The sequence below is a fragment of the Macaca mulatta genome, chromosome 18, assembly GCF_049350105.2.
Source record: "Macaca mulatta isolate MMU2019108-1 chromosome 18, T2T-MMU8v2.0, whole genome shotgun sequence".
Classification (NCBI taxonomy): Eukaryota; Metazoa; Chordata; class Mammalia; order Primates; family Cercopithecidae; genus Macaca; species Macaca mulatta.
In genome coordinates, this window is record NC_133423.1 from 58796145 (window position 1) to 58823377 (window position 27233).

The 27233-nt window shown below is 36.1% G+C and overlaps 1 protein-coding gene across 2 annotated transcripts in view; it reads right to left on the reverse strand.

Annotated features, from left to right (window-relative positions):
* The window catches only part of ASXL3 (ASXL transcriptional regulator 3), a 150195-nt gene that overhangs the window by 77272 nt on the left and 45690 nt on the right, over window positions 1-27233 (reverse strand). For both annotated transcript variants that reach the window (XM_077975059.1, XM_077975058.1), the window contains 3 exons: window positions 18035-18156; window positions 8947-9064; window positions 7891-8010 (listed from right to left, as the gene is read on the reverse strand). In XM_077975059.1, the coding sequence (XP_077831185.1) occupies window positions 7891-8010; window positions 8947-9064; window positions 18035-18156 (360 nt within the window). The remainder of the gene's footprint in view (window positions 1-7890; window positions 8011-8946; window positions 9065-18034; window positions 18157-27233) is intronic.

A 27233-nucleotide genomic window follows, 5' to 3' on the forward strand; every position in this document is an offset into this window, starting at 1 on the left:
AGTTTACATGTAAAAATAATGAAGTTAATGAATGAACTAAAGAATAATTAGAAAGAAGGAAAGATGAAAAGAAAAAAGCAGACATTCATTAAACAGAAAACAATAATGAAAACCATCAACAATAAAAAATATTTTTTATTAAGCTCTTAAAAGACATCTCTGGCCTGAGATGGTATAAACAAATGTGAAGAGGAATGAAAGGTAAGGACACAATACTTGAGAGAGTACATATTTAAAGGTAGATGTAATTATAATTAAAAGTAGATTTTAAAAAGCATATTATTATGACTCTTTGCAATGTCATTGAAGACAAATTATTTTAAGTTTTATACATTTCCAAATTTAACCTGAAAAGAGAAAGATAAATGTGTAAAAACTTTTTAAAAACTGAATTTGTGCCCTCTTTCCCACAAATACACAAAGCACAAATTATACAAATTATAAACGGCTCTAAAGATAAATTGTATGTGGGGAGGGAGACTTACTTTCTTGACTCTGGAACTCCCTATTTCATTACATACATATTTCAGAAAAAAAGAAAAAACCTCTTCAACTGACTTTATAAAAATAATATAACATTTATTACAAAAGAAAGAGAAGCAGGACGATATGAGAGAGACTGTACTAGCCAATCTCACAAATACATAAAATTTTACAAGTTGTTTCTATTCAAAAAATCTAATATTTGTTGAGTTGAGATGTCGGGTATGCAGGTGTCTGTTCTACTAGCATATGTATTTTTCTATATGTTTGAAATATTTCACAATAAAAACCTTACACCAGAATTAGGAAGAAGCTTCTCTTCTCAGAAGTAGAGGCAAAGGCCAAACCTAGAGTCAAAAATGTTAAAAAATACATATATATGAAAAAAATTTTGCTTAATTCTTATTAAATGGCATAAATATTCTCATGTAACAGAGTTGAGGTCATTTATTGAGAGTGACTCTGATTGGAGGAAACGTTAGAAAACTGAGAAAAATGTAAAACTTTTTATTTTCTACTTCTGAAACATGTTTTGAGCAATGTGAGAAATAGGAACTTACACTGCTATTATTTAGTATGGTATGAAATGTTTAAGAATATCAGAATAAAGACACTTCAGAGAGGCACATAGTCTTTTATGACAAAGTCAAAAGAAGAACTATTTCAAAGATGTCCACCTAAGCAAAAATACGTTTTATGATTTTGGAACAAAGACAGAGAAGATGAACTAAATTTCTTGCCACAAAGGATGTTTAATTCCATTTTAATTATCCTTACACGTGTACTCTTAATTGGCTTAAGAACAATCCAATTATATATGATTGTCTTATCTCATTAAAGTTGGTACCTCATATCTCCCAACAGTACCCAGAGAAGGAAAAAAGATGTAGTCATTTTAGCGTTTAATTCCCAGACACTTGGCCTAGAGGGTCTGAGGTAGGGCAAAGGAGAAAAGAAGCAACAATTGCTACATTGCCACAGTCTATGCTATACAAGAAGACACCCGACTGATCTCATGATAAAACTCATGGGGAATGTGTTCCACTAGGGTGAGGGAAATTCTCTATTTGGCCACAGGGAGTTCGAAGACCACCAACCTGTGAAAGTTGCAGGCTCCAGAACACTGGTTGATCACTGGGTAGTCTGCTGGCTTCCAGACTCACATTTCCCAGAAGGGAGCCCATACAAGGATTATGCATGAAGTGTGCACACACAGCGACACAGACACACTCACATAGAGAAGCACACGCAAAAGGCAGACCAGGCAGACAAGAAGCACTGCTCAAACACAGAGTTCTAACCCAAAGAGTTCCTCACGATCTCAAGAAATTAGAGAGGAACGATTCTGACAAACAGGTCTGCTAGGTGTAGTGGCTCACGCCTGTAATCCTAGCTACTCAAAAGTCTGAGGTGGGAGGACTGTTTGAGGCCAGGAGATCCAGACTAGCCTGAAAAACAGCAAGACCCTGTATCTAAAACAAACAAACAAACAAACACACACACACTAGCATAATGGCGCATGCCTGTAGTCCCAGTTACTTGGGAAGATGAGGCAGAAGGATTTCTTGAGCTCAGGAGTTTGAGGCTGCAGTAAGCTATGATGGTATCATTGCACTTCAGCTTGCACATCAGAGCGAAACTATGTCTCTAAGATGAAATTAAATTAAGTGGCGCTCAGAGAAGAAAAATCAGCTTCCAAAGAATAAAATCTAATGAGAAAAATATCTATCAGAGGGCAAAATCTAATCAATATACAACATGAATCAATGTAGTCTTCATAAATGAAGAAATTGTGTAAAAAGTCTACATGGAGCACTGAGTCCATTAAAATATAGTACCAGGGTTAATGAGCTATAGGAATTATGGTTAAACAAATAGAACATAAATGTTACCAACTTCGATATTCAAAAAATATTGTAACAAAAACATGCAGGTAGGAAGCTCTGTAGTGTAATTATTTCCCTATCTTTTTATAATATATTGTCCAAAGTTGAAATGAGTAGTTAAAAAGGTAATCATTCTTATTTCAGTTTCTCATATTTGTAATAACTCTGGAGAAAACTTTTTTTGTGGCAATATTTAACAATTTTGTTTTTTACTTTTACTTTTTTATTATTTAATATAAAATTAATTAAATTTTGTACTTTTAATTAAAATGGTGTAATACAGGTTTTCTAATATCTCTGGCTATAGATACACAGTAAGAAATGTCAAATAACGTTTATAATGCACTGGAGATAATTATTTTGGATGAAAAGATATGCAGTTATTATTCAAACTTTATTTTTATATTTATGCTTTGGTTTATTTAAAGAGTATGTACCATTTTATAAACCAACAAAGCTATAATTCTTCACTCCGAAAACATTAAACCAAATAAAATACATTGGAATGAATCCCAGAAGTTAAGCCCACCACGGACATGTATTAAACCCCCCTTGGAGACATCCATTAGAAGCTTACATTTGTTTAGCAAGCACTTTTTAAACTCTTACCGTGTGATTGCGTGATTGCGTAGGAAGAAGTATAATTAAAACTACTTTAGGTCAATGACCTTGAATTCAAGGAACTTACATTTTAGTTAGGGAAAATTGTAAGATATCAAGATATAGAAAACAAGTGGTAAGAGTATATTACTAAAGAAAGTTTAAAGTATTCACAAATCTGTGTTCTAAGTGCCATGAAGACAGTGAGATGATAATGTACTAGGATTGTCTCAGAAATCTTCATGGGAGAGGGTTTTAAGTGGTTTATCCTTTGGTAAGGCAAGGAGAGAGGGTATTATTTAAACAACTGATTAGGCAAGAAAAACATATGCTTCTAACCGCATTTGCAGCTGGCACCTACCCTTCATCCCAGCAGATGAAGTTTCTACTGCCTGGTTATTTGGTAGTTTAACATTTACTGTTATAATAATTTTCAAGGTCTATAATAAAGGAGTCCTTGTAGATATTGTTAGCATTTGTTTTATGCATATCAGAACAGTGTTTTCTATTGTACTTGATTAAGAAATAGGAAAGGGACCACCAAAGTTTTGTTTTGTTTCTTTATAACCTCATCAGAGAAATACACACCATTTTAGAAGCACTATATTTTTCAACTGCACTCACCCCGTGACCAAGTCTATTCAATCAGTGGGCTACTCAAAGAAATATCATCATAGTTTTCATGCATAACCCTGGCCGTGGGCAAACAAACAGAACAAAACCAAAAACCTACATCAACAGTTGTAGCTTCCCAAGCTGGGTGGTATATTTCTCAGGAGAACTTTGAGATTACCATCAGAATTACAATGACTGAGGAAATTTTTTTCTTTTATTTTCAACTTAAGATTAAAACTGAGGTTGAGAAATTTTGAAGCTTCTTATTATTATTCTTGTTTTATTGTGTGCTTCTAACCCTCTCTAGGGAAGCTGAGCATGAGAGAGTCTGAGGGGGCCTATGGTGCCTCCTGTACTGAAGAGTGTTGAGAGAACATACTGGGGTCCATTGTGTCTTGGGCTACACTCCTTAGATGTAAGGCCCAAGTGAAACCCATGCCTTGCACAGAGTGAATATCTTGCAATCTGATAAAGCAACTAATTGCTAGAAATCAAGAGGAGGCACTTAGGGGACAATTAGAAGAACTTTGTATCCTTTTAGGAAAATATCACAATGAGAAAAAAACTATACACTTATACCCTGAACTCTGGTTTTCACTGGATTTTGTTTCAGAATTATTAACTTAAATTAGAACAGACTTACAGCATTTGTTTTAATTCAGCATGGTTTCAACAGGTTAGGACTTATACATACCCACTACTACCTAGAGAAAGCAAGTAAAGTAAAAAACCTCATTTCAAGACCATATGAATTAGATGTCTAACTCAGGTGGAAAAAAAATAGAATAGGGAATACAGGCTGTCTCTATCTGGCTGGCTAAAGGATATGAGGGGGGATCACTCCTTTGGATCTGCTACACGCTGGTATACAAAGAATGACCTTCTCCACAAACACAGGACCATTTTCATTCAAGAAGATAGGAGAAACTTCACTATGCTGGACCCCCTAGAATGTGTCATTCATTCATCCAAACTTCTAGGTCATTCAGTTAATTAGAATCAGTCATTCATTCCAAACTCATTGAGAACCTACTAAACAGAAGGGCTATGATGGTTGTAGTAAGGACTACAGATGTGGACAGAAAGGCCACTGTTCCAAGGAGTTAACAACTTAATGGCAAAGAGCAGAATGTATGTAAGTATGCCTTACAGAGTATTAAATATCAGTCTGATTCTAACAGGGCATTAAAAACATTACTGTCTAAAAAAGACACTGGCGGCCAGGCACAGTGGCTCACGCCTGTAATCCCAACACTTTGGGAGGCCGAAGTGGGCGGACCACGAGGTCAGGAGATTGAGACCATCCTGGCTAACACCGTGAAACCCTGTCTCTACTAAAAATGCAAAAAATTAGCCAGGCGTGGTGGCGGGCACCTGTAATGCCAGCTAATCGGGAGGTTGAGGCAGAAGAATGGGGTGAAGCCCGGGAGGCAGAGCTTGCAGTGGGCCGAGATTGTGCTACTGTACTCCAGTCTGGGGCCACAGAGCGAGATTGCGTCTCAAAAAAAAAAAAAAAAAAAAAAAAAAAAGGGTTATTTTCTGGACATGGTTATATTTAAGGACCGTCCTTTCATTCCATGCTTTTTCATTTTCTACTGCTGGGCATATATTGGAAACTTCGAAAATACTACTGACTTCATTTACACAAAATAAGCCATTCCATTCAGCTGCTGGATAGGTTAGTCAGCCAGTCACAGTTCCTACCCAGTAAACACCTGCAGTTTACCTTTGACAGAATTGTACTTCAGCTGGCTTATTTTAAATCCCACCTTCTTCCTCCTTGTGTTTGATGCAGAATAGGGTGAGAAATCTTACAATTGCTAGCTCTCCTTCCATGTGTAGTTAGACCTGCACTTTAACACCTATGGTAGTCTCACCACGTCATTTCTTGTGTTTCCCTGAGTGGCGCCTACAGGTCTAAAATATAGGTTAGATGATTTAACATTCAGATTCTATCCAGAATGAACGGCTTAGACTTTGGAGTTAGATATGTCTTGGCCTATATCACTTAGTTGTGTCATTTTCATGCAACCTCCTTAAACCTTCAGGATCTCAGTTCCTTCGGCTGTAAAACAGACGTCATTCTACTGTACAAAATTGAAGTAAAATTAAAAGACATAACTTATGTTAAAATACCTAGACCATTCCATTACATATGGCCAGTGAATGTGACTTCACTTCTCCATTCCTCCATTAGTTTCATTATCTCCATTACTTTATAGTCTAGAACAAAGCAGGTTTGAAATATCAGGGGGCACTCCTTCATTACCTTTTAATTTGCTAACAATTTGCCGAAATCCTTCAGCAACACGATATCTAACATATAAGACGTTTAGTGGCATGCAGGATTTCCTAAGAGCAGACTTGTGTATCAGTCTTTATATCTTTCAGTTGACTTTCAGTATTAAAACAAATTCTGATTCTCTAATTCATTGAGCATGGACTTCAAGATACAAAAATCAGAATACAAGAGATCCTGGGCCGGGCATGGTGGCCCACTCCCCAATCCCAGCACTTTGAGAGGCAGAGGCAAGCGGATCACCTGAGGTCAGGAGTTTGAGACCAGCCTGGCCAACATGGTGAAACCCTGTCTCTACCAAAAATACAAAAATCAGCTGGGTATGGTGGCAGTGCCTGTAATCCCAGCTGAATAGGCAGGAGAATCACTTGAACCCGGGAGGCAGAGGTTGCAGTGAGCTGAGATGGTGCCACTGTACTCTAGCCTGGGCAACAAGAGCAAAACCCCGTCTCAAAAAAGAAAAAAAAATAAAAAAAGAATGACTAAAGATCTGAGCCCCTGAGAGGATCCTGATAATGGCACACCTTAGTAACTTTCAGTACTGAAGTAACTAAGGAAATAAATGGGGATGCCCCTGTGCCTTAAATTTTCATACACTCATTACATGGCACTAACTTTATGAAGGTTGGCAGCCGACTGTTTTTAACTAAAGGTCACTGACGTTTAAATTCCTTAGTGTATGATAATGTGGTACTGTTTTGGATTTTTGGTATATTCTTTATATATCATTCTCCCACTATAGTTTTCTATTTCAGAAGCTACTTACATTAAAATACTTACTTTACAACACCCAGAGTACTAGGAAAGAATATGTCAATGTATAGGTAAGTATGGTTATACACAAACACACATTATTTTGGGCTAGAGAATAACTAAAATTATTTAGCCTTGAAAATAATGCAAAACAGAGAATTATGCTGTATTTAAAGATTTTAAATAAAAAATATTCTGCTTTCCTAAAGGTCTCTTATTTAAATATAAATAAATCCTATTTAAAGTCTTTTTATTGGAAGTATGTCCCAAGATTTAGCAAATATGTCTGTCATATAGTAACAATTGAAAGAACTTTACCAAAAAAAAATCAGATAAAATCTTGAATTTTATAAACAGATACACTCTGCAAATAAGAATTATCTCAAGTTGCCAAGAAAGTAAGTGGCCGAACAGGTAATACAGTTCACATCAATAAATCTGTAGTTTCTGCCAAACATTTTACAAAATATTATAATGATCCAGGTTATTATCATGACCCTATTCACAGGTAAAACAACTCAGAGAGAGAAATGAAGCCATCAGGATCCAGGTGCAGCAACAAGGCAGTGGCAGTTGAGAATTCTAGTGTTCAAACCAGGATATGTTTATTTCTGTCTTAATTCTCATGCTCTTTTCTGCCTGAATGCTGTTGGGGGTTCCTGATGAAAAGTTATCAGGAAAGAAGTATGTCGAAGAAAACCTGGTGCTGACTTGAAAGACCTGTGGCCTGTGCCTCCCACATTTCTCAGCAATTTTACATTATTTTTTCAGAGAGCCACTACTAAATATTTTAAGAAGCATAGACAAAAAGCAAGGAAGAGCAATTTTACTGCAGCAGACGCCACGGACAATGTACTCTCCAGTTCAGTGAACCCTTTATAAAGGTTGCATTTTTTTCTTCCAATACAGCATATTCCAATAAAGTATAACCTCGCTGCACAGACAAAGCACTACACATTAGATAGAATCACGACCCGGCAGATAATTATTTTACATGTATCAATTTTAAGTCTCTTATCTTTACCCTCTGCTTCATCCAATATTATCATTCACAAATTTAGTAATAGGCTTAAGACCATTCAGTTGTAACTACAATGTTTCCTTATTTAGCACCCTTTTTGGTTTTGATAAATGGAGGGAAATTTTAATTTCCTTGTTTAATCATTAAAAAAATGTTCTGAGAATTTTAGATAATTTATTTGAAGAAACATAAATTTCTAAAATGTGAAATGGCATAGTCTATTAAACACTCACCTAAACCAGACTTTTTTAATCGTTTTAAGTGCTGACTTGTTTGTTTTCCAGTGGGAGATTTTTGCCCATGTTTCATTTCTTTATCTGAACTGTCTGCTTCACCATTTTTAGATTCGGATCCTAAAAAAGGAAATAGTTATTATGTCATTATCTTCTCTAGCTGTCCTCGAAAAGAAAAATCTAAAATTGTTTGAGGAACTGTAGATATAATCTCCTTTTCTAAGAGTTAATATACTACCTTTGGCCACAATCTGATTCCCCTACTGGATATAAAAAAAGAAGCCCAATAAATCAATCAAACAGAACAAAAAGCAAGAACAGATGGCCTAATAGTGGAGTCAAAACTACGTTCACTGATCTGATAGCTTTTAAAAGAAATAGAGTCAGGTCTTTGTAAAATACACGAATAAGCTTGAACAATACTATGCCATTTTGAGACAACACAAGACAGAGACAGGAAGATGAAGAAGAAAGGAATCTTGAAGAGAGGGAGAGATTATACCTTTATAAATAACTTTATGTTGAAGTAGGAACAAAAAATACAAACGTTAATCTACAATAAATAGAATAGTACATAACTGATAAAGTGACAGAAGGTAAATTAGAAGAAAAGGTCAGGGCTGCACTGGGGTGAGAAGAATGCTGCCAGAACACAAAAACTAATAAAGGATTTCTGATTTTGCAGCACAGGACTGAAGACCAAATTCACACTCACAAAGAACTGCTTTTGATGGTATTATACATCAGCATGTGGTCCACCCTTAAAGTTCAACATTCAAACAAAAGCCAAAGCAACAGCAACCACAAAATTCACCTACACATTTTCTTACACCTACTGTCTTCATTTGCTGATGACGAGCAAGCTGGTACATTTTTCTTTTCTAAACTGGAAATAGTCTATATTTTTGAATCACTGAGTCAAAGGTATAAAAAAATTAAACCAAACCTTAAGTGGAAGTATTACTCAGTTTCAGAAAAAAATCATGACATCTCTCTCAGTGAGGAAGTCTCCTCCAGGAAGAAACTGGCCAAGCATATGGTATTTCAGCTCTTTACCTGAAGGCGAATCCGACTGCTCATCAGACACCTTCAATGGTGTCAAAACAACACGAGGAACAGTCTTGTTTACCATCATTGAGACTCCATTTCTTCTTTTCTGCTGCTGCCTCAAAGCCTACAAAACATAATCAAAAGATATGACATAAAAATATAGCCAAAATAATTGCTCATAATTGAATTAAATGACTCATTTGCCCATCATTAGACAGAACCTCTTAAGAGACTTAAATTCCACAGAGCCCTTAATTTCTCAGGATTCTTAATAGTTACCTTCATGTCATTTTCCCTTAAAAGCATAAAATCAGGCTTTGGCAAAGGGTATAAGCCCGAGACCATTTTCGGTATAATTCTAACAACAAAGCAGCACTTAATGGTTTCTTCTACCTTAGCACTGTGGCTTGAGAGTCCATGGAATTTGAAACTATGGCTCCCAAGTCAAATGAATGTAAAATAAATGTTTCGAAACCAGGATAAAAATATATGTGTCTGCACTTCTCTCGCAGGTGCGTCCTCTCCAGCGCACCGCTCAGTCAATCAAGTTAACACTGAGTGTCATCAGTATGTACAGCATGTAAGGACTACAGTATTGCTGCACTCACTCAGCCGTGGGGAGCACTGCACAAAATCACTGAACATGGCAGGAATCATTTATTTCTGTGAAGGGAATCAGTCCTAATCTTGGAAACCTTGCAGCACTTGGCTTCTGTCTGCTTGACTTTGGGCATTAACCTTCAGAACACGAACATGACAGGTTCTAGCAAATCCAGGAAAAAATGAATATGAGAATAAATCTCTCCAAATGGGAGCACTTTGTGTTTCATAAATGAATCGACCACGGTGATGATAATGTAATAAAAGACATTTAAAAGTTTTGAAATACAGCTTATCTAGCTGATCACTTTATATAGAAAATTACCTGTAATAAAAAGGGTCTTAAGCACACGAAACTGAAAAGCCATTAAATTCACAGCCATAGGAATGCTAAAACTCCTCAAAAGGTTAAAAGGCTGGCTTCATACGGTCTCAATCCTTTTTATTCCTAGTTTCTGTGTAATTTCTACCAATTTTACAACATCCCAGTTACTTGATTAATGTTCTTTGACTGAGAGTTGTCAGAATCTCCTGAAAGACTGCCTTGACTGTATTTTCCCTTGCTGTCAAAAACCGATGTCCTTTTATTTGCAAAGGGTATTAGCCAATGTCCAACTTGTCAACCATAAGATTTAGCAACCAAATAATTACAGAAGTGAAAATTAAATACCATTTAAATGAGAGAAAGCATTTAAATTATGCATACAACTTATTCAGATAAGATTTAAAGCCTGATGAGAAAGTAAAAGCTTGGGAAATCTATTACAAATGATATGGTTGTTAATGATAACATAAGACATCTTTTCTTTGATTCTTACATTTACTAAGTTTTCATAAAGTACCCAGCTACTATACATGGGAGAGGGGCAAAAAATACAAAGATTAATAATATGCCTTCCTTCTCACCTTTAGCCTGCTGCCAATAATACATTTAATGAGGACATATGTGTTATAAAATATTTAAGACATTTACTCTTTCTTCAAGATGTATACATAATTGCACATAAATTTTGCACATAATTGAATCAATCTGTCTAGCACTGTATAAGGATTCAAAGTACTTTATAGAAATTAACCTAACAATCCAATAATAAAACAGAACACAGCAACATAGCAATTTAAATTACAATTAAGTCCATCTCTCCCCATTATGTAAGACTTCACAAAACAATTAAGCCTGCACAAAGAGTGATCAATTTTTAGGAGCCTTTATAGCATATATTTAAACTACTTCTCATGGAGAAAAAAATTAGGCATTTTAAAAATACTGTGTGTGTGTGTGTGTGTGTGTGTGTGTGTGTGTGTGTGTGTGTGTGTGGTTAGAGAGTTTATTTTAGAAAATATTTAGGGAAAAAAAGATGAACTAACTAGAAGCTGGAATCATTAAGTCAAAGCTGGCATGTCTTTTTAGAGCATTTGTGGTAAATAATAATTAAAGCAACGAAAATTTTGACCTCAATTTCTAGAGCTGAGAGGACTCTGCTATAGAAAAATTAGTAATCAGAAGAAAGCCATAATAAAAATAATGTAAGAATAAAAACCTGTAGCAATTTTTAATTTTAAAAAGACAAGGCAAGGATAAAGGAAGGTGACTAACACTGAGTCTGTTTGTATGATGTTTTTTGAATATATGTTTCCTGATCAGACCACCTGACTGTTTCTCAGTACAATATTTTTTAAAAGCCCTGACACACACTATGTGTCTGTAGGCAAACAAAACTAAATGCCTACTGTATAAAAAGATTTTCTTTTTCCTTTTTTTTTTTTTTTTTTTTGAGATGGAGTCTCGCTCTGATGCCCAGGCTGGAGTGCAATGGTGCAATCTCAGCTCACTGCAACCTCCGCCTCCTGGGTTCAAGCAATCCTCCCACCTCATCCTCCCAAGTAGCAAAGATAACAGGTTTGCACCACCACCCCTGGCTAGTTTTTTGTTTGTTTGTTTCTGGTAGAGACAGGTTTCACTATGTTGGCCAGGCAAGTCTTGAACTCCTGACCTCAAGCGATCTCCCTGCCTCCCTCCCAAAGTACTGGGATTACAGAAGAATTTTACAGAATTTCAGAATTTTCTGAAAAATTGGCAGTGTGATGCAGTGGTTAAGGAGTTGTAGAGTCAGAGAAAGATTTAACTAACTAGCTGCTGGGTAAATGACTTGGGTCAATGTCCCTACAAAACAGAGGCAGCAGCGCAGGCAAGATGCTTTAAACAGAAAATCTGCACAACAGTGGTTATCAGAGTTTACCTCACATAGTAAATACTCAACAAATGTCATTTTTTGTTATTTATATAACTTATCCTTTCTGCAACCAACGCATTTTTGAGACCCTATTCAGCTATACGATAGCATAAGTGCTGCTGATCCATAGTGGTGAACATGAGAGTAGTTTTCATTATTCCACGTTTTAGTAAAGGATTGACAAGGAAATACATGAAATCATATAAGTGTTTCACTCACATACAAGTGCTAAGAAAATTATGCCAGCAAGAGGAAGTAGAGTAACTTGGGTGGGGAGAACCAATCTAGAGTGGGATGTCAGAAATGGCCTCTCTGGAGGCAACAAAGGAGGTGAGACATAAATGACAAGAAGAAACTGGTTGTGTGAAAATTGTGGGGTCTCCAATAAGTAAAAAAATAGTATCATATCCACCAGCAGGGATAACTTTTGATTACTACAGAAATTAAAACAAAAACAAAAACAAAACAGAGTAGATGGAAAAAAAGGAGTAGGGAGTTTACAGAGAAAGCAAAGAACTCCAAAATGGTTGCCAAGGCTTTATAAAGATCGGAGGACTTATATTCAGGATGAAAAACATGAGGTCAAATACAAAGCTTCCCTTCTACCCTCCCCATACCATGCCTATGTCTCAAATCAGGAATTTCACTGGGGAAGGGTTTTCTGGTTTTGTTATTCCTTTGTTTCCTCTTTTTCTCCTGAGTTCCCCAGGATTAGGATTGAGAATAGGAATGAAAGACTAGAGCAAAGTTGTCTTAACCAGTGTTGTCACAGCCATGACATCATAACCTTTTGGGAGGCAGAGGGCCAACTGCTAGATTTGTATGGCCTGCATTAGTGGATGCATAAGAGGCTTTTGCTGGGAGGCCTTTGAAACTACGTTCAACACTGACATAAACCACGCTCTCTCCAGCTGACCTCCGCACTTCCCCTCAGTGCAGGCTCTACGTACCGCGTTCCTCTCATCTAAGTAGGCAGCTTTCCTAGGCAAGGTCTTTACAAATTCCCCACGCTTGACTAGCTGTTCAGCACCTGCTCAGGATACAAGCACAGTCAGCATCCTTGTCCCACTGTACAATGTGTAGCCGAGCCATTATGGTCAGCCCTCTGATTTAACAAATCTCATAATCTTTCAAAATACAAGGTTTAGAACACACACCCCCAAATCTTGAGTTATTTTTTATACATCTGTTGGGGGTTGTTCAATCGACCATCTGGTCTCCTCTTAGTCCTTTGCGGCTATGTCTAACACCTCTCTTCCAAACAGGGTTACTGGTATCATACTGTCTGCAGCTTTGAGCTTTTGCTGAAATTCTAGGAAAACAAGAAAATTCCTATTATACATTATGCTACATATATAATAGAAATCATCTGCAAATTAACTTGTGATTATCTGTATTTGGGTATCTCACAGCCTAGATATTATAAATTCATGGAATAGATTAAGAAAATAGGATTAAGAGGATCACTTTAGATTGTTATGGATGCTGTGTCCTATACAGGGGTACCCTAAAAGAGGGGATGTTATTTTCTGTTGTGACAACTTAGAAAGGGCAGCTTTTTCTATTACACATTAGAGTCTTAATTAGCTAGTGGTGGCCCTGTTGATCTGTCTATAATGTGATTTATTTTGACAGATATTACATAATCAGTCTATTTGAGCCTAGATTCATTTTAGGGAAGGATATAAATGAGACACCTCCAACTGTCTCAAGCCTTAGCTGTACTGAGGAATGCTAATGGACTATCTTGTAGAACAACTTTAAATCCTGTCCTTTCAAATCCAGAAAGAAGCAATATCAAAATCAAAATAAACAAGCAGATGGTGAGTGTAAATGCAGTCTACTATGAAGAAATGTACCTTCAAGCCAGTCACATGTATAATGTTCCACTGTCCAAACCACACAGTACAATTTCAATATTGATGGTGTTATGAGAAGGAGTATAATTGGATTTACCAAGTTTAATGCTTTCAGGTATTATTTAATATGAAAGAAATTTACAAGCTTAACCCTGGAAATGAATGCACTTTTCAAAGGAAACACATACAACATAGCTAACCCAGTCTAGGAAAAGTAAAGATCACATCACACTCACATCAATTCAATTCTGGCTCTAAGTGCAAGGAAAGAAATCAAAAGATGCTGACTGTGCATGCTTTTCTCCAGTGACATATTGCAATACTTTCTTGCAAAAAGAGAGAGAGGAAAAAAAAACCCTTTAAATAAACATTTGATTTTTCAGACAGAAAGCCTGTTAGATAGTTCTAAAAATATGGATTCGTTTTCATTCCTATCCTAATGGAAAAATAAAATAAAACTTCAAATCAGAGGCTTTTGTGTTAACTTGGAATTTTAAGCAAGTAATGCCTGCTTTATTTTAACAACGCAAAAACACAAGCAATGTAGCTTAAGAATGCACTGAATGCAGTAACTCTTCCACTGAAAATCTGAAAACATCACATGCTGTGAATGCTAAAAGTTAAATGATTAGAAATACATATAGAAAACAGTGGGCTGTTTCAGGCACCAACAACTTGCATTGCCGCTAGTGTGATAAATGTCAATGCCCATGTTCAGAAACTATTATCATGTAATATAACCTTTGGAATTTCACAGTATTGGTCAAACATATAAAGCTAAAGCAAAATACCAAGAATAGATCTGCTTTGCAATATCAAAAAGAAAATGCATCTGCAACTTTATGAATAAACTCTACTACCCTAAATAAATAATGAAGGAAGTCAAATAAACCAACACAAACAACATAGAAAGGTTATGTTCACTACCATGTCACTTGCTGTAAGAGAACTCATCCTTCTTTAACCTTTCATTATCTTGTGGCTGTTTAAAATTTCTAAAATTTAATCTTCCTGAATTATATTTTAAAATGCAGAATCTAATCTTTTCACACTTTTTAGGATCATAACTAAAATACCCAGGCAGAAAGAAGACAGGGAACAAGGTAATAATCAGCAATCTGCTGCTCTCCAGAGGCTTCTGAATATGCTTATGCAGAAAAAAAAAAGACAACTACTGAAATAACACTATATTATTCATGCAATTATACCCCACATATGATGTTAACTAACATTTTGAGGATTAGAAAGTAAAAGGGACTCAAATATTTGGGAGCAATAAAAGTATTCTATGTCAACAGTCAAGGGACATTATAGCTTCCAGATTGTCCAGCTTACAGTTACACTGCAATCAACAGCGCTATGACATCAAAGAGCCCACTTTCTGTAGCAACGTGCTTCAGGCAGGGGTAGAAAGTGGGGGCCTTCAGACTTAAGAAATTATGCCTGGCATATTTTGTAAGACAGTTTGTTTTAAATTATTTTTTTAACTCCACTTATGATTATAAAGCTATTTGGTTTTAGGAATTTGTTTAAATCTACTTCTTTCTAAGAGTCTACACTGGTTAGTGTATAGACTACTAAAGTCCTACTGAATCACAACATATTTCTAATAAAATAATAATGACGTATATTTGAGTGTGTGTTATCAATATGGGCTGGCACTGAAGATAAGCAGCCTCTATTCAGAAATGCTATTTTTAATAAGTATGCTGTATTGCTTTCCATATGCTATATAACAACTCAAGTATGTAGATTTTCTTGGATAGTATCAAAAATTCATCTATACTATTACATAGCATATGCTGAAAGGCAGCATTTGTGAAGAGGGCAGAATCTAAACTACGGTTCTGGATTCAAACGTCATCTCTAAGATTTACTTGCTTGTGGGGTGATCTTGGGCAAGTTACCTAACTTGGGTCTTAGTTTCTTCCTTTGAAAAATGGAGATATAAGTACATACTTCCAAGCATTTGCATGAGAATTAAATAATATATCCCATGTAAAATGGAGAGTACAGGGTCTAGAAACCATAACAGTTAATTATCAGCTAATGTAATTATTTTTAAGATCATTCTCCTGGCCCTAGGTTCATATGATTATGATTTGTGCATGTATACATACACGTGAAACATATATTCACAAACACAGATCACATGTACATGGAAATATATACATATATATGTATATAACACACTTAGAAAGAATTCTGCATGGTCATAGCCATTCAGCTATCCAAAAGAAAAGAAAGCTGTAGATTTGCTGAGGTTGCTACAGTTTAAAATGCTGCATGTTCAGTCAATTTTTGCAATGCTGTCTTAAGAAATTCAGCAATTACATGGAATCTGGGCAAAATTCTGCAAGAACAGCTTTTCTTCTAAATATGTTTCCAATATAAGTTTGATTATTAATCAAATATTAGCACATTAGCTCTATATTGAGCCATATTCTCCTGGTTACTAATTTGCTATAGGTTATAAAATAGAAGTTTTAAGAAATGAATTAATAACTCTTTCAGGACATTAAGAAGCTTTCAAGACAGGATTCTTAAAACAAAGCTTAGACTCTAAGCAAGCAGTGGCAGTTCCCATGAAAATATGCTCCACAAAAAACACAAAACAAAAAAAATCCCTTAAAATTGTGTAATGTTTTAGTAATTGCAAAAAAAATGTTCCAATAACACAAAACCAAAATGATGAAAGTACAAATTAATGATATAGAACAATACAGAAAGCTGTACCTTTATATTTCTATTCATATACAGGAAGATTTCATGGTGTGCACATTTTTCAATTCACTGAACCTCACAAGTATGTTTCATTTATGATCCCATTTATGTTTCTTAAATACCACAGCCACAAGTGTCCATTTTTGTATCTTTTCTTCTATTCTGGTTAGTATTTTATTACCTGCATCTTATTTGCTGTCTGAATGAGTCGCCCAGGCTTTGCTACCTACATCCATTTTTTATTTCATCAATTTAAAAAGGGATCTCAACACCGATTTCAGTTTTGTTCTCTGGCATCTAAAACATTTCAAATGCAGTAAGTGGCAAGCTCTCCAAAGGGTACTTGACCTATGCAGGGTGAAATATACTGCTACTACCTTCAATATAATAACCAATGAATGGCAATGCTGCAGTGTCAATAACATGAAATAGGAAGGTGACATAATTCAGCATAAACATGCTAAGTTTCTTTCCTGTGTTTTCTTGTCTGAGGTACAGGAGAAGACAGGTAGAAATGTTCTAAGTCTAGAAGTTTGGATGTGCACATTAAGAAGCTTTAATGGTTGGTGGAACTTAAAAAACTATTTTAGAAAATATAATTTTTCTTTTCCTTGTGATAAATACATCACTAGACTGATACCTCTAATCCTGGATCTGGTAAAGGTCATCATTGGGTGGCTGAAGGGGGAGTTGTTATAGAAGGATCAAAATAGAATGTACAAGAGGAAAGCACTTAAGGGGAAACTATGAATTCAGGGCTAAATACGTGAACCTTCCATTTACTGACACTCTTTGTGTTGTTATCATACGATGGCTCCATCTAACCATAACATCTCCTCCTTTTCTTCTCTGCACAATTTAGCATTTGCCAGTATAACAGAAGTCACTATTATTTCTATGAGCCACTCACTCTACCATGTGCTTTCATCCTATTTCCTCAGTTAATTCTCAGATCAATCCCAGGAGCAAGATACTATTATTTTCCACATTTTCTATATAAGGAATTTAAGATTCAGAGAGGAGAAGTAGCTTGCCTAGAGACAGCAAGTGAGTAGCAAGAATTTAAACCAGGGTATGTCAGCGGCCAGAGCCCAACCTTGTAAATATCCCCTCCTTGCACCATCTCAGTGCAAGGCCACAAAGGCCCGTACTGCCTCTGTGACAGCAGAATAATATGGCAACTTTAACTGCCATTCAGCACCAAACAACACTCATTGATGAATACTCCAGATATAAGTAAGCAACACTCACTATTTTTCCTATTTGTAACTTAATGTATCTCAGTAACAACAAATAAATTATCATTTATTTTTATACTATCAGATAAGCACAAAAAACATAGATGTTATTTTTTAAATATGCAATGCATTTATGAACCCAACAGATTTACTACTATAAATCACACATAGACACACAAAATCTTAATACAAATTTTTATGTATTTTCAGTGGATGCATATTCCTTCTTCTATTTTACATTAAAATTTTCAGTCAAGTCTCTCCTAGTTTTTTTCTTTTATCAAAGATTAAAATTATTGAACTGAATATCATGGATGGGGTTGAATTCAGGAAAACTCTGCTTTCTGATTCCTAGGTTCCTACCTACTTGATCAGCAAAACGAACATTACCTTAAGTACACAGAACTGAAGGACAAAGAATAAATGGCAGCTATCTTACCTGTTTAAGAGCCTTTTTGGTGTGCTGCTGGAAGGAAGACACTAACTTGCTTTGCACTGCTGTGTTAGTAAGGCTTGAATCTCGAGTGGAAGATGCTTCATCAGTTACCTGCTTTGAACAAACTAGAAACAGAAAGAGATAATGATATTACTAATTTGAATTCCTTTTTTTATATCCACTGTAATTACACACTTGGAGCTTTTCTCCAATTGAAAATGGATACCTAAAATAAAGCAAAATAGCACAGCAAAAAGAAGAGTATCTAGATATGAAGAAACGGAATCATTTAATAACTGTGTGGCCACAGTTCCATTTAACCTTTTTAAGCCTTCCTGTCCTTACCCGCAAATTGATGATAATTTCCATGTCACTGAACTATTGTATGGACATAAAAAATAGACAATATCTGCCTCAGGAGCTGGGAGTCAGTAGGTACTATCTGAATTTGAATATGAAGATTGGGTAATGCACAGTATTCTGAAAAAAAAAAATCTAAATTAATGCAATTGTTTTAAATCTACCCAGCCTCACAGGTATTATGATTCTTCTACTTCACAGCCTTACTACTATAGAATCTGTGACCTATGGGACATGTTTATTTTCTCCTACGGGCTGAGTCATAAAGCATGGGTAAGGAAAAAAGAAATCTGAGATGCTTGTTACCAACTCAGGATAATTATTTTGAGGAAAAGGGTGCTCTCACAGACTACAATACAACTGCCCATTTTTATCAGAGTCAGGCTTGCATGTTGTCTATTCTATAGAAGACTTTTTCTTCCAAAAGACTGCTTTTTAGGAGAATCAACGTCTCACTGACTTGGGTGACCAAGCAGAGCCCACAGGCAGTGTCTGCTCTCTGAAACCCATGTTCGAGCCAGAACTCTACCTTTAGTTCTCCTCAAACTGAGAGACTTCTGAGTCCTCATTTGACTCCTCCTCAAACTGAGAGACTTTAACACTGAAATGGTTTGAGTAGGAGCACAGATGCAGGCCCTTTTCTGTATACACTGGGGGAGAAGGAGTTTGGAAAATCAAAATGAGGAAGTACTATGATTAGCGACAGAATGGAGGCATATGTCAAAGGCAGGAGGCAAGAGGAAGTCAGAAGAAAATAACTTGAGAACATATTGTAAAAAAGCTCAAAACATGACTTTTTAAGGGCACCAGGGTTAATGCTAATTCAAGAAAACTTTTCAAGTGATGGCAACTTGAGAGGTTTCTGACCTGAGTTTTAAAAGAAGGTGAAGAAGTAAAAATTATTGCAGCAAAAAGTGGGAAGCACAGGCATACGCACCTTGAGAACACTCAAGTAGCTTTTGATAGACTCAAACACACCTTGCCTAGAAATAATCATGCGGCCCGTGAGAGACAATTTTGGGAAAAAAATAATCAAATTTTTTGTTAATACAGAAAGTAATCAGACAAATGAACAAATTTAGGAAACTAAAATAACTGTTAGTTATTAATGCCAGACACTTCCGGCACATGATCTGATTTAATCCTTGCAGCTTTCTTGTAACACAATAAGGTACATATTTCTATATTCGAGAAAGAAAACTAGAGCTCAGAAAGGTGAAATAACTTGCCCATGGTCATAGGGCCAATGAAACTGCAGAGATGGGATTCAAGGCCAACTTAGTCTAGCTTCAGAACCTATGATTTTTCCACTTACAATATTTGGTTTCAAAAGTCAAGATCTGATACAGAAAATATCATATCGAAAGAAGCATAATTTAGTTGCGTGATACGGAAACTAGAAGTTAACAAAGGCAGGGGGAAACAAGTCACTCAGCCGCCGACAAGGAAAAATTGAGAATTGTGAGTAAGTGACGGGTCTAGGAAGTACTATGGTTGAAGTAGCAAAAAGATTTGCGGATGAATATAGTGAGAAAAGTCACTGAATTAAAGATCAGATGACTTTTTTCGCTTAATATGATTTTTTTCCTTAAGACGGTCTAAATGTTCTAGTTAAGAAACAGTTTATTGGCCGGGCGCGGTGGCTCAAGCCTGTAATCCCAGCACTTTGGGAGGCCGAGATGGGCGGATCACGAGGTCAGGAGATCGAGAGACGATCCCGGCTAACACGGTGAAACCCCGTCTCTACTAAAAAATACAAAAAAATAGCCGGGCGAGGTGGCGGGCGCCTGTAGTCCCAGCTACTCGGGAGGCTGAGGCAGGAGAATGGCGTAAACCCGGGAGGCGGAGCTTGCAGTGAGCTGAGATCCGGCCACTGCACTCCAGCCTGGGTGACAGAGCAAGACTCCGTCTCAAAAAAAAAAAAAAAAAAAAAAAAAAAAAAAAAAAAAAAAAAGAAACAGTTTATTACACTGATCACATAAACTATGGTTCCTAGGCTTCTCTCCTTAAAATAATGACTAGCATAATTTGTAACACCTTGCCAAAGCTTATTTATCAAGAAATATAAATAATCATCAGTTTATAGTCTAAACATAAATTTATAGTATTTACTGATAACACAGGTAGTCTTTTCAATGTTCTGAAGTCTATGAAATGTGACCAACTGAGGAGGTGACAGAGAGATGGCAGATAGAATATATGATCCCAAATGAACAGATCTCATGTACGCCCAGCCAAATGTAAAGTGTGCATTAGTGAATATGTTTTATTACTTTCACATTCTTATAATGGCATTTATACCCAGAAAACTGGAAACTTACAGGTTAGTTCGTTTAAAGGAGAACTAAATGCAGTCCAGAGATATTAAGGAACTTAGGGAAAATATGAGAAAGCTTCTGCATACTGGGCGTCTAAATACACTTCCAATTTGTTTAGAAAATGCTATTATTCCCATGTCTTTCAAAGGTAAACTTCACTTCAGCAGGATTAAACAATAACAAATTCTGACCCAGTGTACATGTAACTGAGGCCTCGCATCCCTCTTATTTTCTGAATAAGAAAATAAGCAATATGCAATCATCTGTCCTTCCTGAGGGTAACTGTTATATAGCTCACCAGTTGCTCTATTTCTGACCTAAGAAACCATCAGATAATTGGGATACCTATTTCAGTATCAGCATATACACTGCATCATTTTGGTTAAATTCATTATGGCACTATGTTGATAGTGATTGACACCTATTTATGTATGTTGTATCCAAAAGAAAGATTCTATTCAACTTAGAGCCCAGAACTTCAGACGGAGGGCAGGACAACAGTTGAAACTGCATTAAGGAATACCATGCAGTTTGTTCTAAAAATGATTCATTTTCCTTAACTCACTGCTTTATCTTACACTCCATTCTAGACCCAAGAAAAACCTCAAGAATACCTGTCTGAGGTAGTCAATTTTCTCCCTAATCCCTCTTTCTGGAAGTTGTTCCTGACGTTATTTCTCCAGATCAAAGCATATTTCCCTAATTATTTACTTCCCTAATTATTTATTGACACAATAACTATAGAACCTTAAAGAAAAGCAAAATGTAACAGAAAAAAAAATATGTGATTGTTCCTTTGGGTTGAATAATTTATTTTTAAGAAAAAAAAATCAGGAAAGAAAAAATGGGTGGGACATATTTGCAATTCACACATAGGCTTCACTCAGTGTGCTCATATACATTTTTAAATTACTGACAAATATGGACCTTTTTTCATGGACATTTAAGTTGCTTTATTCATTCGTTTTCCATGCATATGACGTGAAAATAGCTGAATCTAAAAACACTAATTCACTGAGTGCAGCTGGCCTGTGCAGGTTCATGCAGATTCATATTCTGACAAAATGCAAGGTTTTCACTTCTACTTATTCTTGCAGCTTTCTTAATAATAGATGTGATAAATAAATAATGAAGGACTCATTTTAAACAGTTGCCTGAATATTTATCTAACAGACTGACTTTGGCCTCTGAAATACAAGCCAAAGGAAAACTAATGTTAAAGAAAGGATCAGGGAAAATCCCTTGCATGTAAAATTACAACAGGAGCCAGGAAACTGAAGAATTAGGACAGATGTTTTATCCAATAAATATCAAACACTGACATGCAGTTTAGAAAGTGATATCTTCTTGGCATTGAGAACAGAACAGGAGCTATCTTTTCTAACGGTGTACTGGCATGATCACAAAACTAATGCCAGGACCTTATACCTTGAAATCCCACAATACAGTCTATCCTTTTCAAATTGAAGATGAGGAAACAAAATGAGACTAGTTCTCCCAAGAATTTTTATCATTCCACATTTTTTAAAAGGTATAAAAATATTATTTCTGTCTACATTTTGCTTGCCTACCAAAAACAGGCAAGCCAAAAGGATAGTTAAAAGCTAATCTGCTGATTTTAAATTTGCCTCTCAATACCTCCACTCTTACTCCCCAAACCCTCCCTCATAATACTCTATTTAGAAGACCTGGGAGCAAAAGGAGGTGGGAGATTATAGGTAACCATGAGACAGCCTTGAAGGCTACAGAAGTGGTAACTGCTCCAGCAAACCTGTGGGCTTCAGTGTCTCCAAGTTGTCTCTCTCTCCTTTTAATTTACCATTCAATTTGAAAATACTATTGAACTAGAAAATGTAGATTAGAGTTCCTATTTTTAAAGCTGCAAGCTAGGGAGGGGATATGGCTGGTATTCCCTCCTAATGTAAGTACTAATCCACTGACAGATGTACAAGAGGACACCCACAATTGTAACTGTGACCTACAACCCAGGATATAAAGGAGCAATCAGAAGGCAAACTTGGTATGTCTCTCTTGTCTCACATCCTGCCTACCTCCCGATTCTCACCCTCTATAATCCAGCCAATCTGGAGACTCTTCAGTGTCTTCTGAACACATCTACTTGCTGTGTTTGTTGTACTTGGTCTGATTGTCCCTTCTCCAAATATCCTTTCCCAGCACTCTGCCTGGCAAACTCATCTTGGCAGTCCAAATTCTAAACAGCTTCCCCCAAAGCTTCTCTGACTATCCCAGCTTCTGAGGTAGACTTGCTCCTCCCCTAGCCATGCTGTCTTGGAATTTAGTGTACGAATTCATGACAGTCCCTGCAATGCTGGTGCTGTTGTCTGCCTCAGCAGCCACAGGCTCAGAAACTCAGGGATTTATATGCAAAGATGGGCACAGAGCAGTCAATCTATTAGTGTTCACTGAATTTTTTAAAAATCAAATTTTAAAATATCAAATTCAAAAATTTTGTTTAGAGTATTTTTGAAGTTAACTTTCAACTATGATTTTTAAAAATAATTCATGAAAGTGGAGGTCAGCAGAGCTCTTCTTTATGAAAAAGTACATATAAAATGAATTGTTGTAAACTTGAAAATAGAAGCCTTCTTAAATTATTTTCCCAAATTATTCTACAGTCAATTAGGGATAATATGAAAGCCAAATGACAGAATTTCCTATGAAAGACAGTAGGAAGTTGCACGACCTGCCACTAATTATAGATAGATTTCTCTTTGCCATCTTTACTCATTGCCTTATTTAACGAGTAAAGTCACAGTTTTGTGCTTTTGCATGGGGAAATAAAAATAAAATTTAAAGTCAAAATTAGAAATCACAATGCTTACATAAAATGGCAGAAGCTGTGTGGGTGCAGAACCACAACACAGACCAGGATCTGTACATTATATAGTCGCTGCAAAATAGGTATTGTGTACTATTAATTGCTCTCTGTCCCACTGAGCCACCCAATAAGTAACAAGCTATCTGAGGAAACTGGTGCTCAAAGACCTAATAAAGACAAGGAGGGGAGCAGTCTTTTACCAATTTCATTTCTGTAAGTTCTCTTTCCAAACACTCTCTTTCATTCTTGTGAATAATCAGACTAGATGTTCTCAAATCACAACAGTTTTCTGTATGAATGATCTTGACATACACTATAGGCTTAAAGAAAACTTAAATGAATAAAAAATTTAACTCAAAGGATACATAGTATATTAGGAATAACACTGTGGGTACACTGTTAGAAGTCAATAAAATCTGAACAGAGGGCTGGGTCTTAGAGGAAGTTTATTGGTTTATTGATTAATCATTCATTCAATTGCACAACTCTTATTGAGTACTTTCCCTCATGCCAATCACTGTATAAGATGCTGGGGGAAAAACAGTGAAAAAGATCCAATACCTGAGTTGGAGGCCATAAGGATTTTTAAAAACTGTTTTCAATGAACAATAGACCATTAATTCTACCTGAGGAAAACCACGGATGAAAACTAAACAATAACAAATTTGTTTTGAAAGATCAACAAGCAGACAATTCAGAAATATCCCCAAATGGCAAATAATCACAAAAGTTTATGCTTGGGTTATGCTTTGTTTTATGTACAGTATTTACATTTGAAATTGTGTAAATCATATATTTCGGATATATACAGCCAGAAAATACATGCTACAAATTGTTAAAAAGACTTGAACAGGGAAAACTATCTGACTCCAATTAAATCATTCCTGAACTCCATTTTTAAAATCCTTTTTGCATTCGGCCTACGCAGAATTGCCTTTTCTAAAAACATTTGTTTCAATACAGGTATAGGTATTTGGGTTTAAGCAAATTTCCTTGTTACATTAAAAGAAAATCCAAAGGATATAAGTTGCCAAGAAAAGTTAGTAATTAAATAGATTAATAAATTGCTAGTAATACTAGCAATAAAATAATGGGAACAGCAACTTTTTCCTAAGACCCTTTCAGAGGACAGGAGTCTAAAAATTATAAGCACTGATGCTCTTGATAATATTTAGAATATCTTCTATAATGAAATATACCTAATATAACTGGAATGATTACTGTATTTTATAACCTACTTCATTAGCCCAATGAAGCCTCTTCTTCAGAAGAGATTTTCAGAAAAAAAGAGCAAAATAAACCAAGAGGAATGTTGAACCAGATAATAATTATACCAACTATATATCAGTGAGAACATGCTGCTGCAAAATGTCATCATGCCAGAGACCTTAGTGATTTGGGTGGCTGATATCATATGGTGCAAATGCCATTCACCTGCCACAGAAATGGATATGCCACCATCTCATTACAATGGCTACAAATGGTTCACAAACATTTTGATTAGAACACTGAAGCTCCAAAGGTAACTAGGAAGACCATTGTATACACTAAAGATGTAGCTATAAGAATCTCTTCTACAAGCACTCAATTTACCAGCCAGGCCAATTTAGTTATACTGTTATCTCTGGATATTCATAAAAATATCTCCTTAAACACAGAAGAGAGAAAACTCAAACCAAAAAATAAATACATTTAGTAGGAAAAGCATATATTGTAGTTATCAGTCTTTAGCCACCTAACCTCCTCCTACCATAGAACCAACAAGGATTTTGCTCACAGGGTAATGGAGATTAATAATACTATATGCTGTTTGTGTGGGAAAAATAACATCAGAGGCTACTTATTTTATACTGGTATAACCCCTGTGATCTTCCACACTGCATCAGGTTTCTGAAACATCTGCAGAGAAATAAAGCAATCAGCCTAGAAAATGAGAAACAGAAAAAAGTGGACAGGAAGGAGATCAGCAAAAGGTTGGTACAGGTTAAGGTTAAGTGTTTCATTCATGGGCATCACTACTAATTACTTCATACTTTACCATATAAACTATGAACTCCAATGTACGATAAAGGGGAATCAGGTTAGCTATCCAGAAGGCAGTTTGAGAAATGTTTATACAATATAACTGTAAAGAAAAGTGAGAGTGAATTATCTGGCATCAATGAAAAAGTACTTTTTTTAAAGAACATGAGTGTTTTGTTCATATGTACAGTGACAGATTATATAAATCAAACAGAGTATTGGCTAGTTAAGACGGATAATTGAGGGAATACCTTCAATTCTGTTTTTATTTGAGGAGTTTGTTGTTTTGAGATCATATTCTGTTCTCGATCTGTATATTATGAAATATTTCTCTCACAATTCAAGAAGAGAGGTGAAAGTATGCTTAAATGGGTCACTTTGTCGCACTTAAAAAGAAAACTTTTTCCTATATGACTCTGGACTGTTAAAACTGACCAAAATCCATTTAGACAAGAATGAAGTTCACAGTTCAAGAGGAAATACGTAAGAAAAAGAGGTCTCTAAAAGATAAAAGAAATGAAAAGTATCTGTAAATAATGTTTGAAAGAGTTGGGATAAGTCGTTTAGAGAAGTTAAGATGAAGGGGTGACCATCTGTTTATCATCAGAGCACAGAAAAAATAAAAAAGAAGGAAATTAGTTTAATTAAAAGCATAAAAGATTTCAACATAAAGAAAAAATTCTTCTCTATAAAAGTTATCAAGAACACAGGGAGAAGTATAAAGGTGACTGTGTGATTTCTATCTACCTGATCATATACTAGTAGAACATTGTCTACTTCAATTGACTGGTTTAAGAAAAACACTGGTAGGAGAGAGGAACTAGGGCTTCAGGATCTTTTGAAGTTCCTCATGCTTCTTGTGAACTGTATAATCTGGGGGCTGGGATAAAAGAAAGGAGGAGAAAGAGGGGGCAGTGGAAGTTCTATATCCTGCCAGTGGTCATTTCTGACTCTGAAGATTATTCGCTTTCCTCTGTGTTTTCTTCAATGTGTAACTAAAACAACATAATTTTCACATACTTAAGTTTCTGTAGACCACCAATGTAGAGCAGGTGTCTCCATGAGCTAACAAAGCTGTTGCCTAAAATACAGAGCTGTTGAATGAAAGACAAATTAGCTTAACCCCCCAAAATTAGGGGAACTGGTTCAGGCATAGAAGGAATATCCTTCCTGTCACCTGCAAGATTCTTAGGAATGGCTGCCGGGTAGCTGGTTACGCTGTGTTACCTTTCTCCATGATCATGTAGAAGCCTGTTGGCGCTCTCCTACCCCCAACCTCCTGAACACAAAGATGCAGACACACACCATCCAATGTAAAACTACACTGGAGCATTCACAGGCAAGTTACTGTAAAACCTCCAGCAAAACGAGACCAGGAATACCAACCGACACTGAGTAGGTGAGCAACATCTTCCAAAGTTACTCAAAACACTCCCTGCACAACTCCACGGTCACCCTCATTTTCCTTTTTTGTAGTCTTGTATAAAACCGCTTCATGAGCTGTCAGTGTGACTACTCCCCAGGGTGTCTGGACCTTTTTAATGTATGCCCCAATTTCTCCATGAAGCTTCTCATCTGCATGTAACTGATGTCTCAATTGAGATTATATTCACACTTCAGGCCTCCTTAACACACTTTTCACTTTTGATAAAAGACCCCTCAA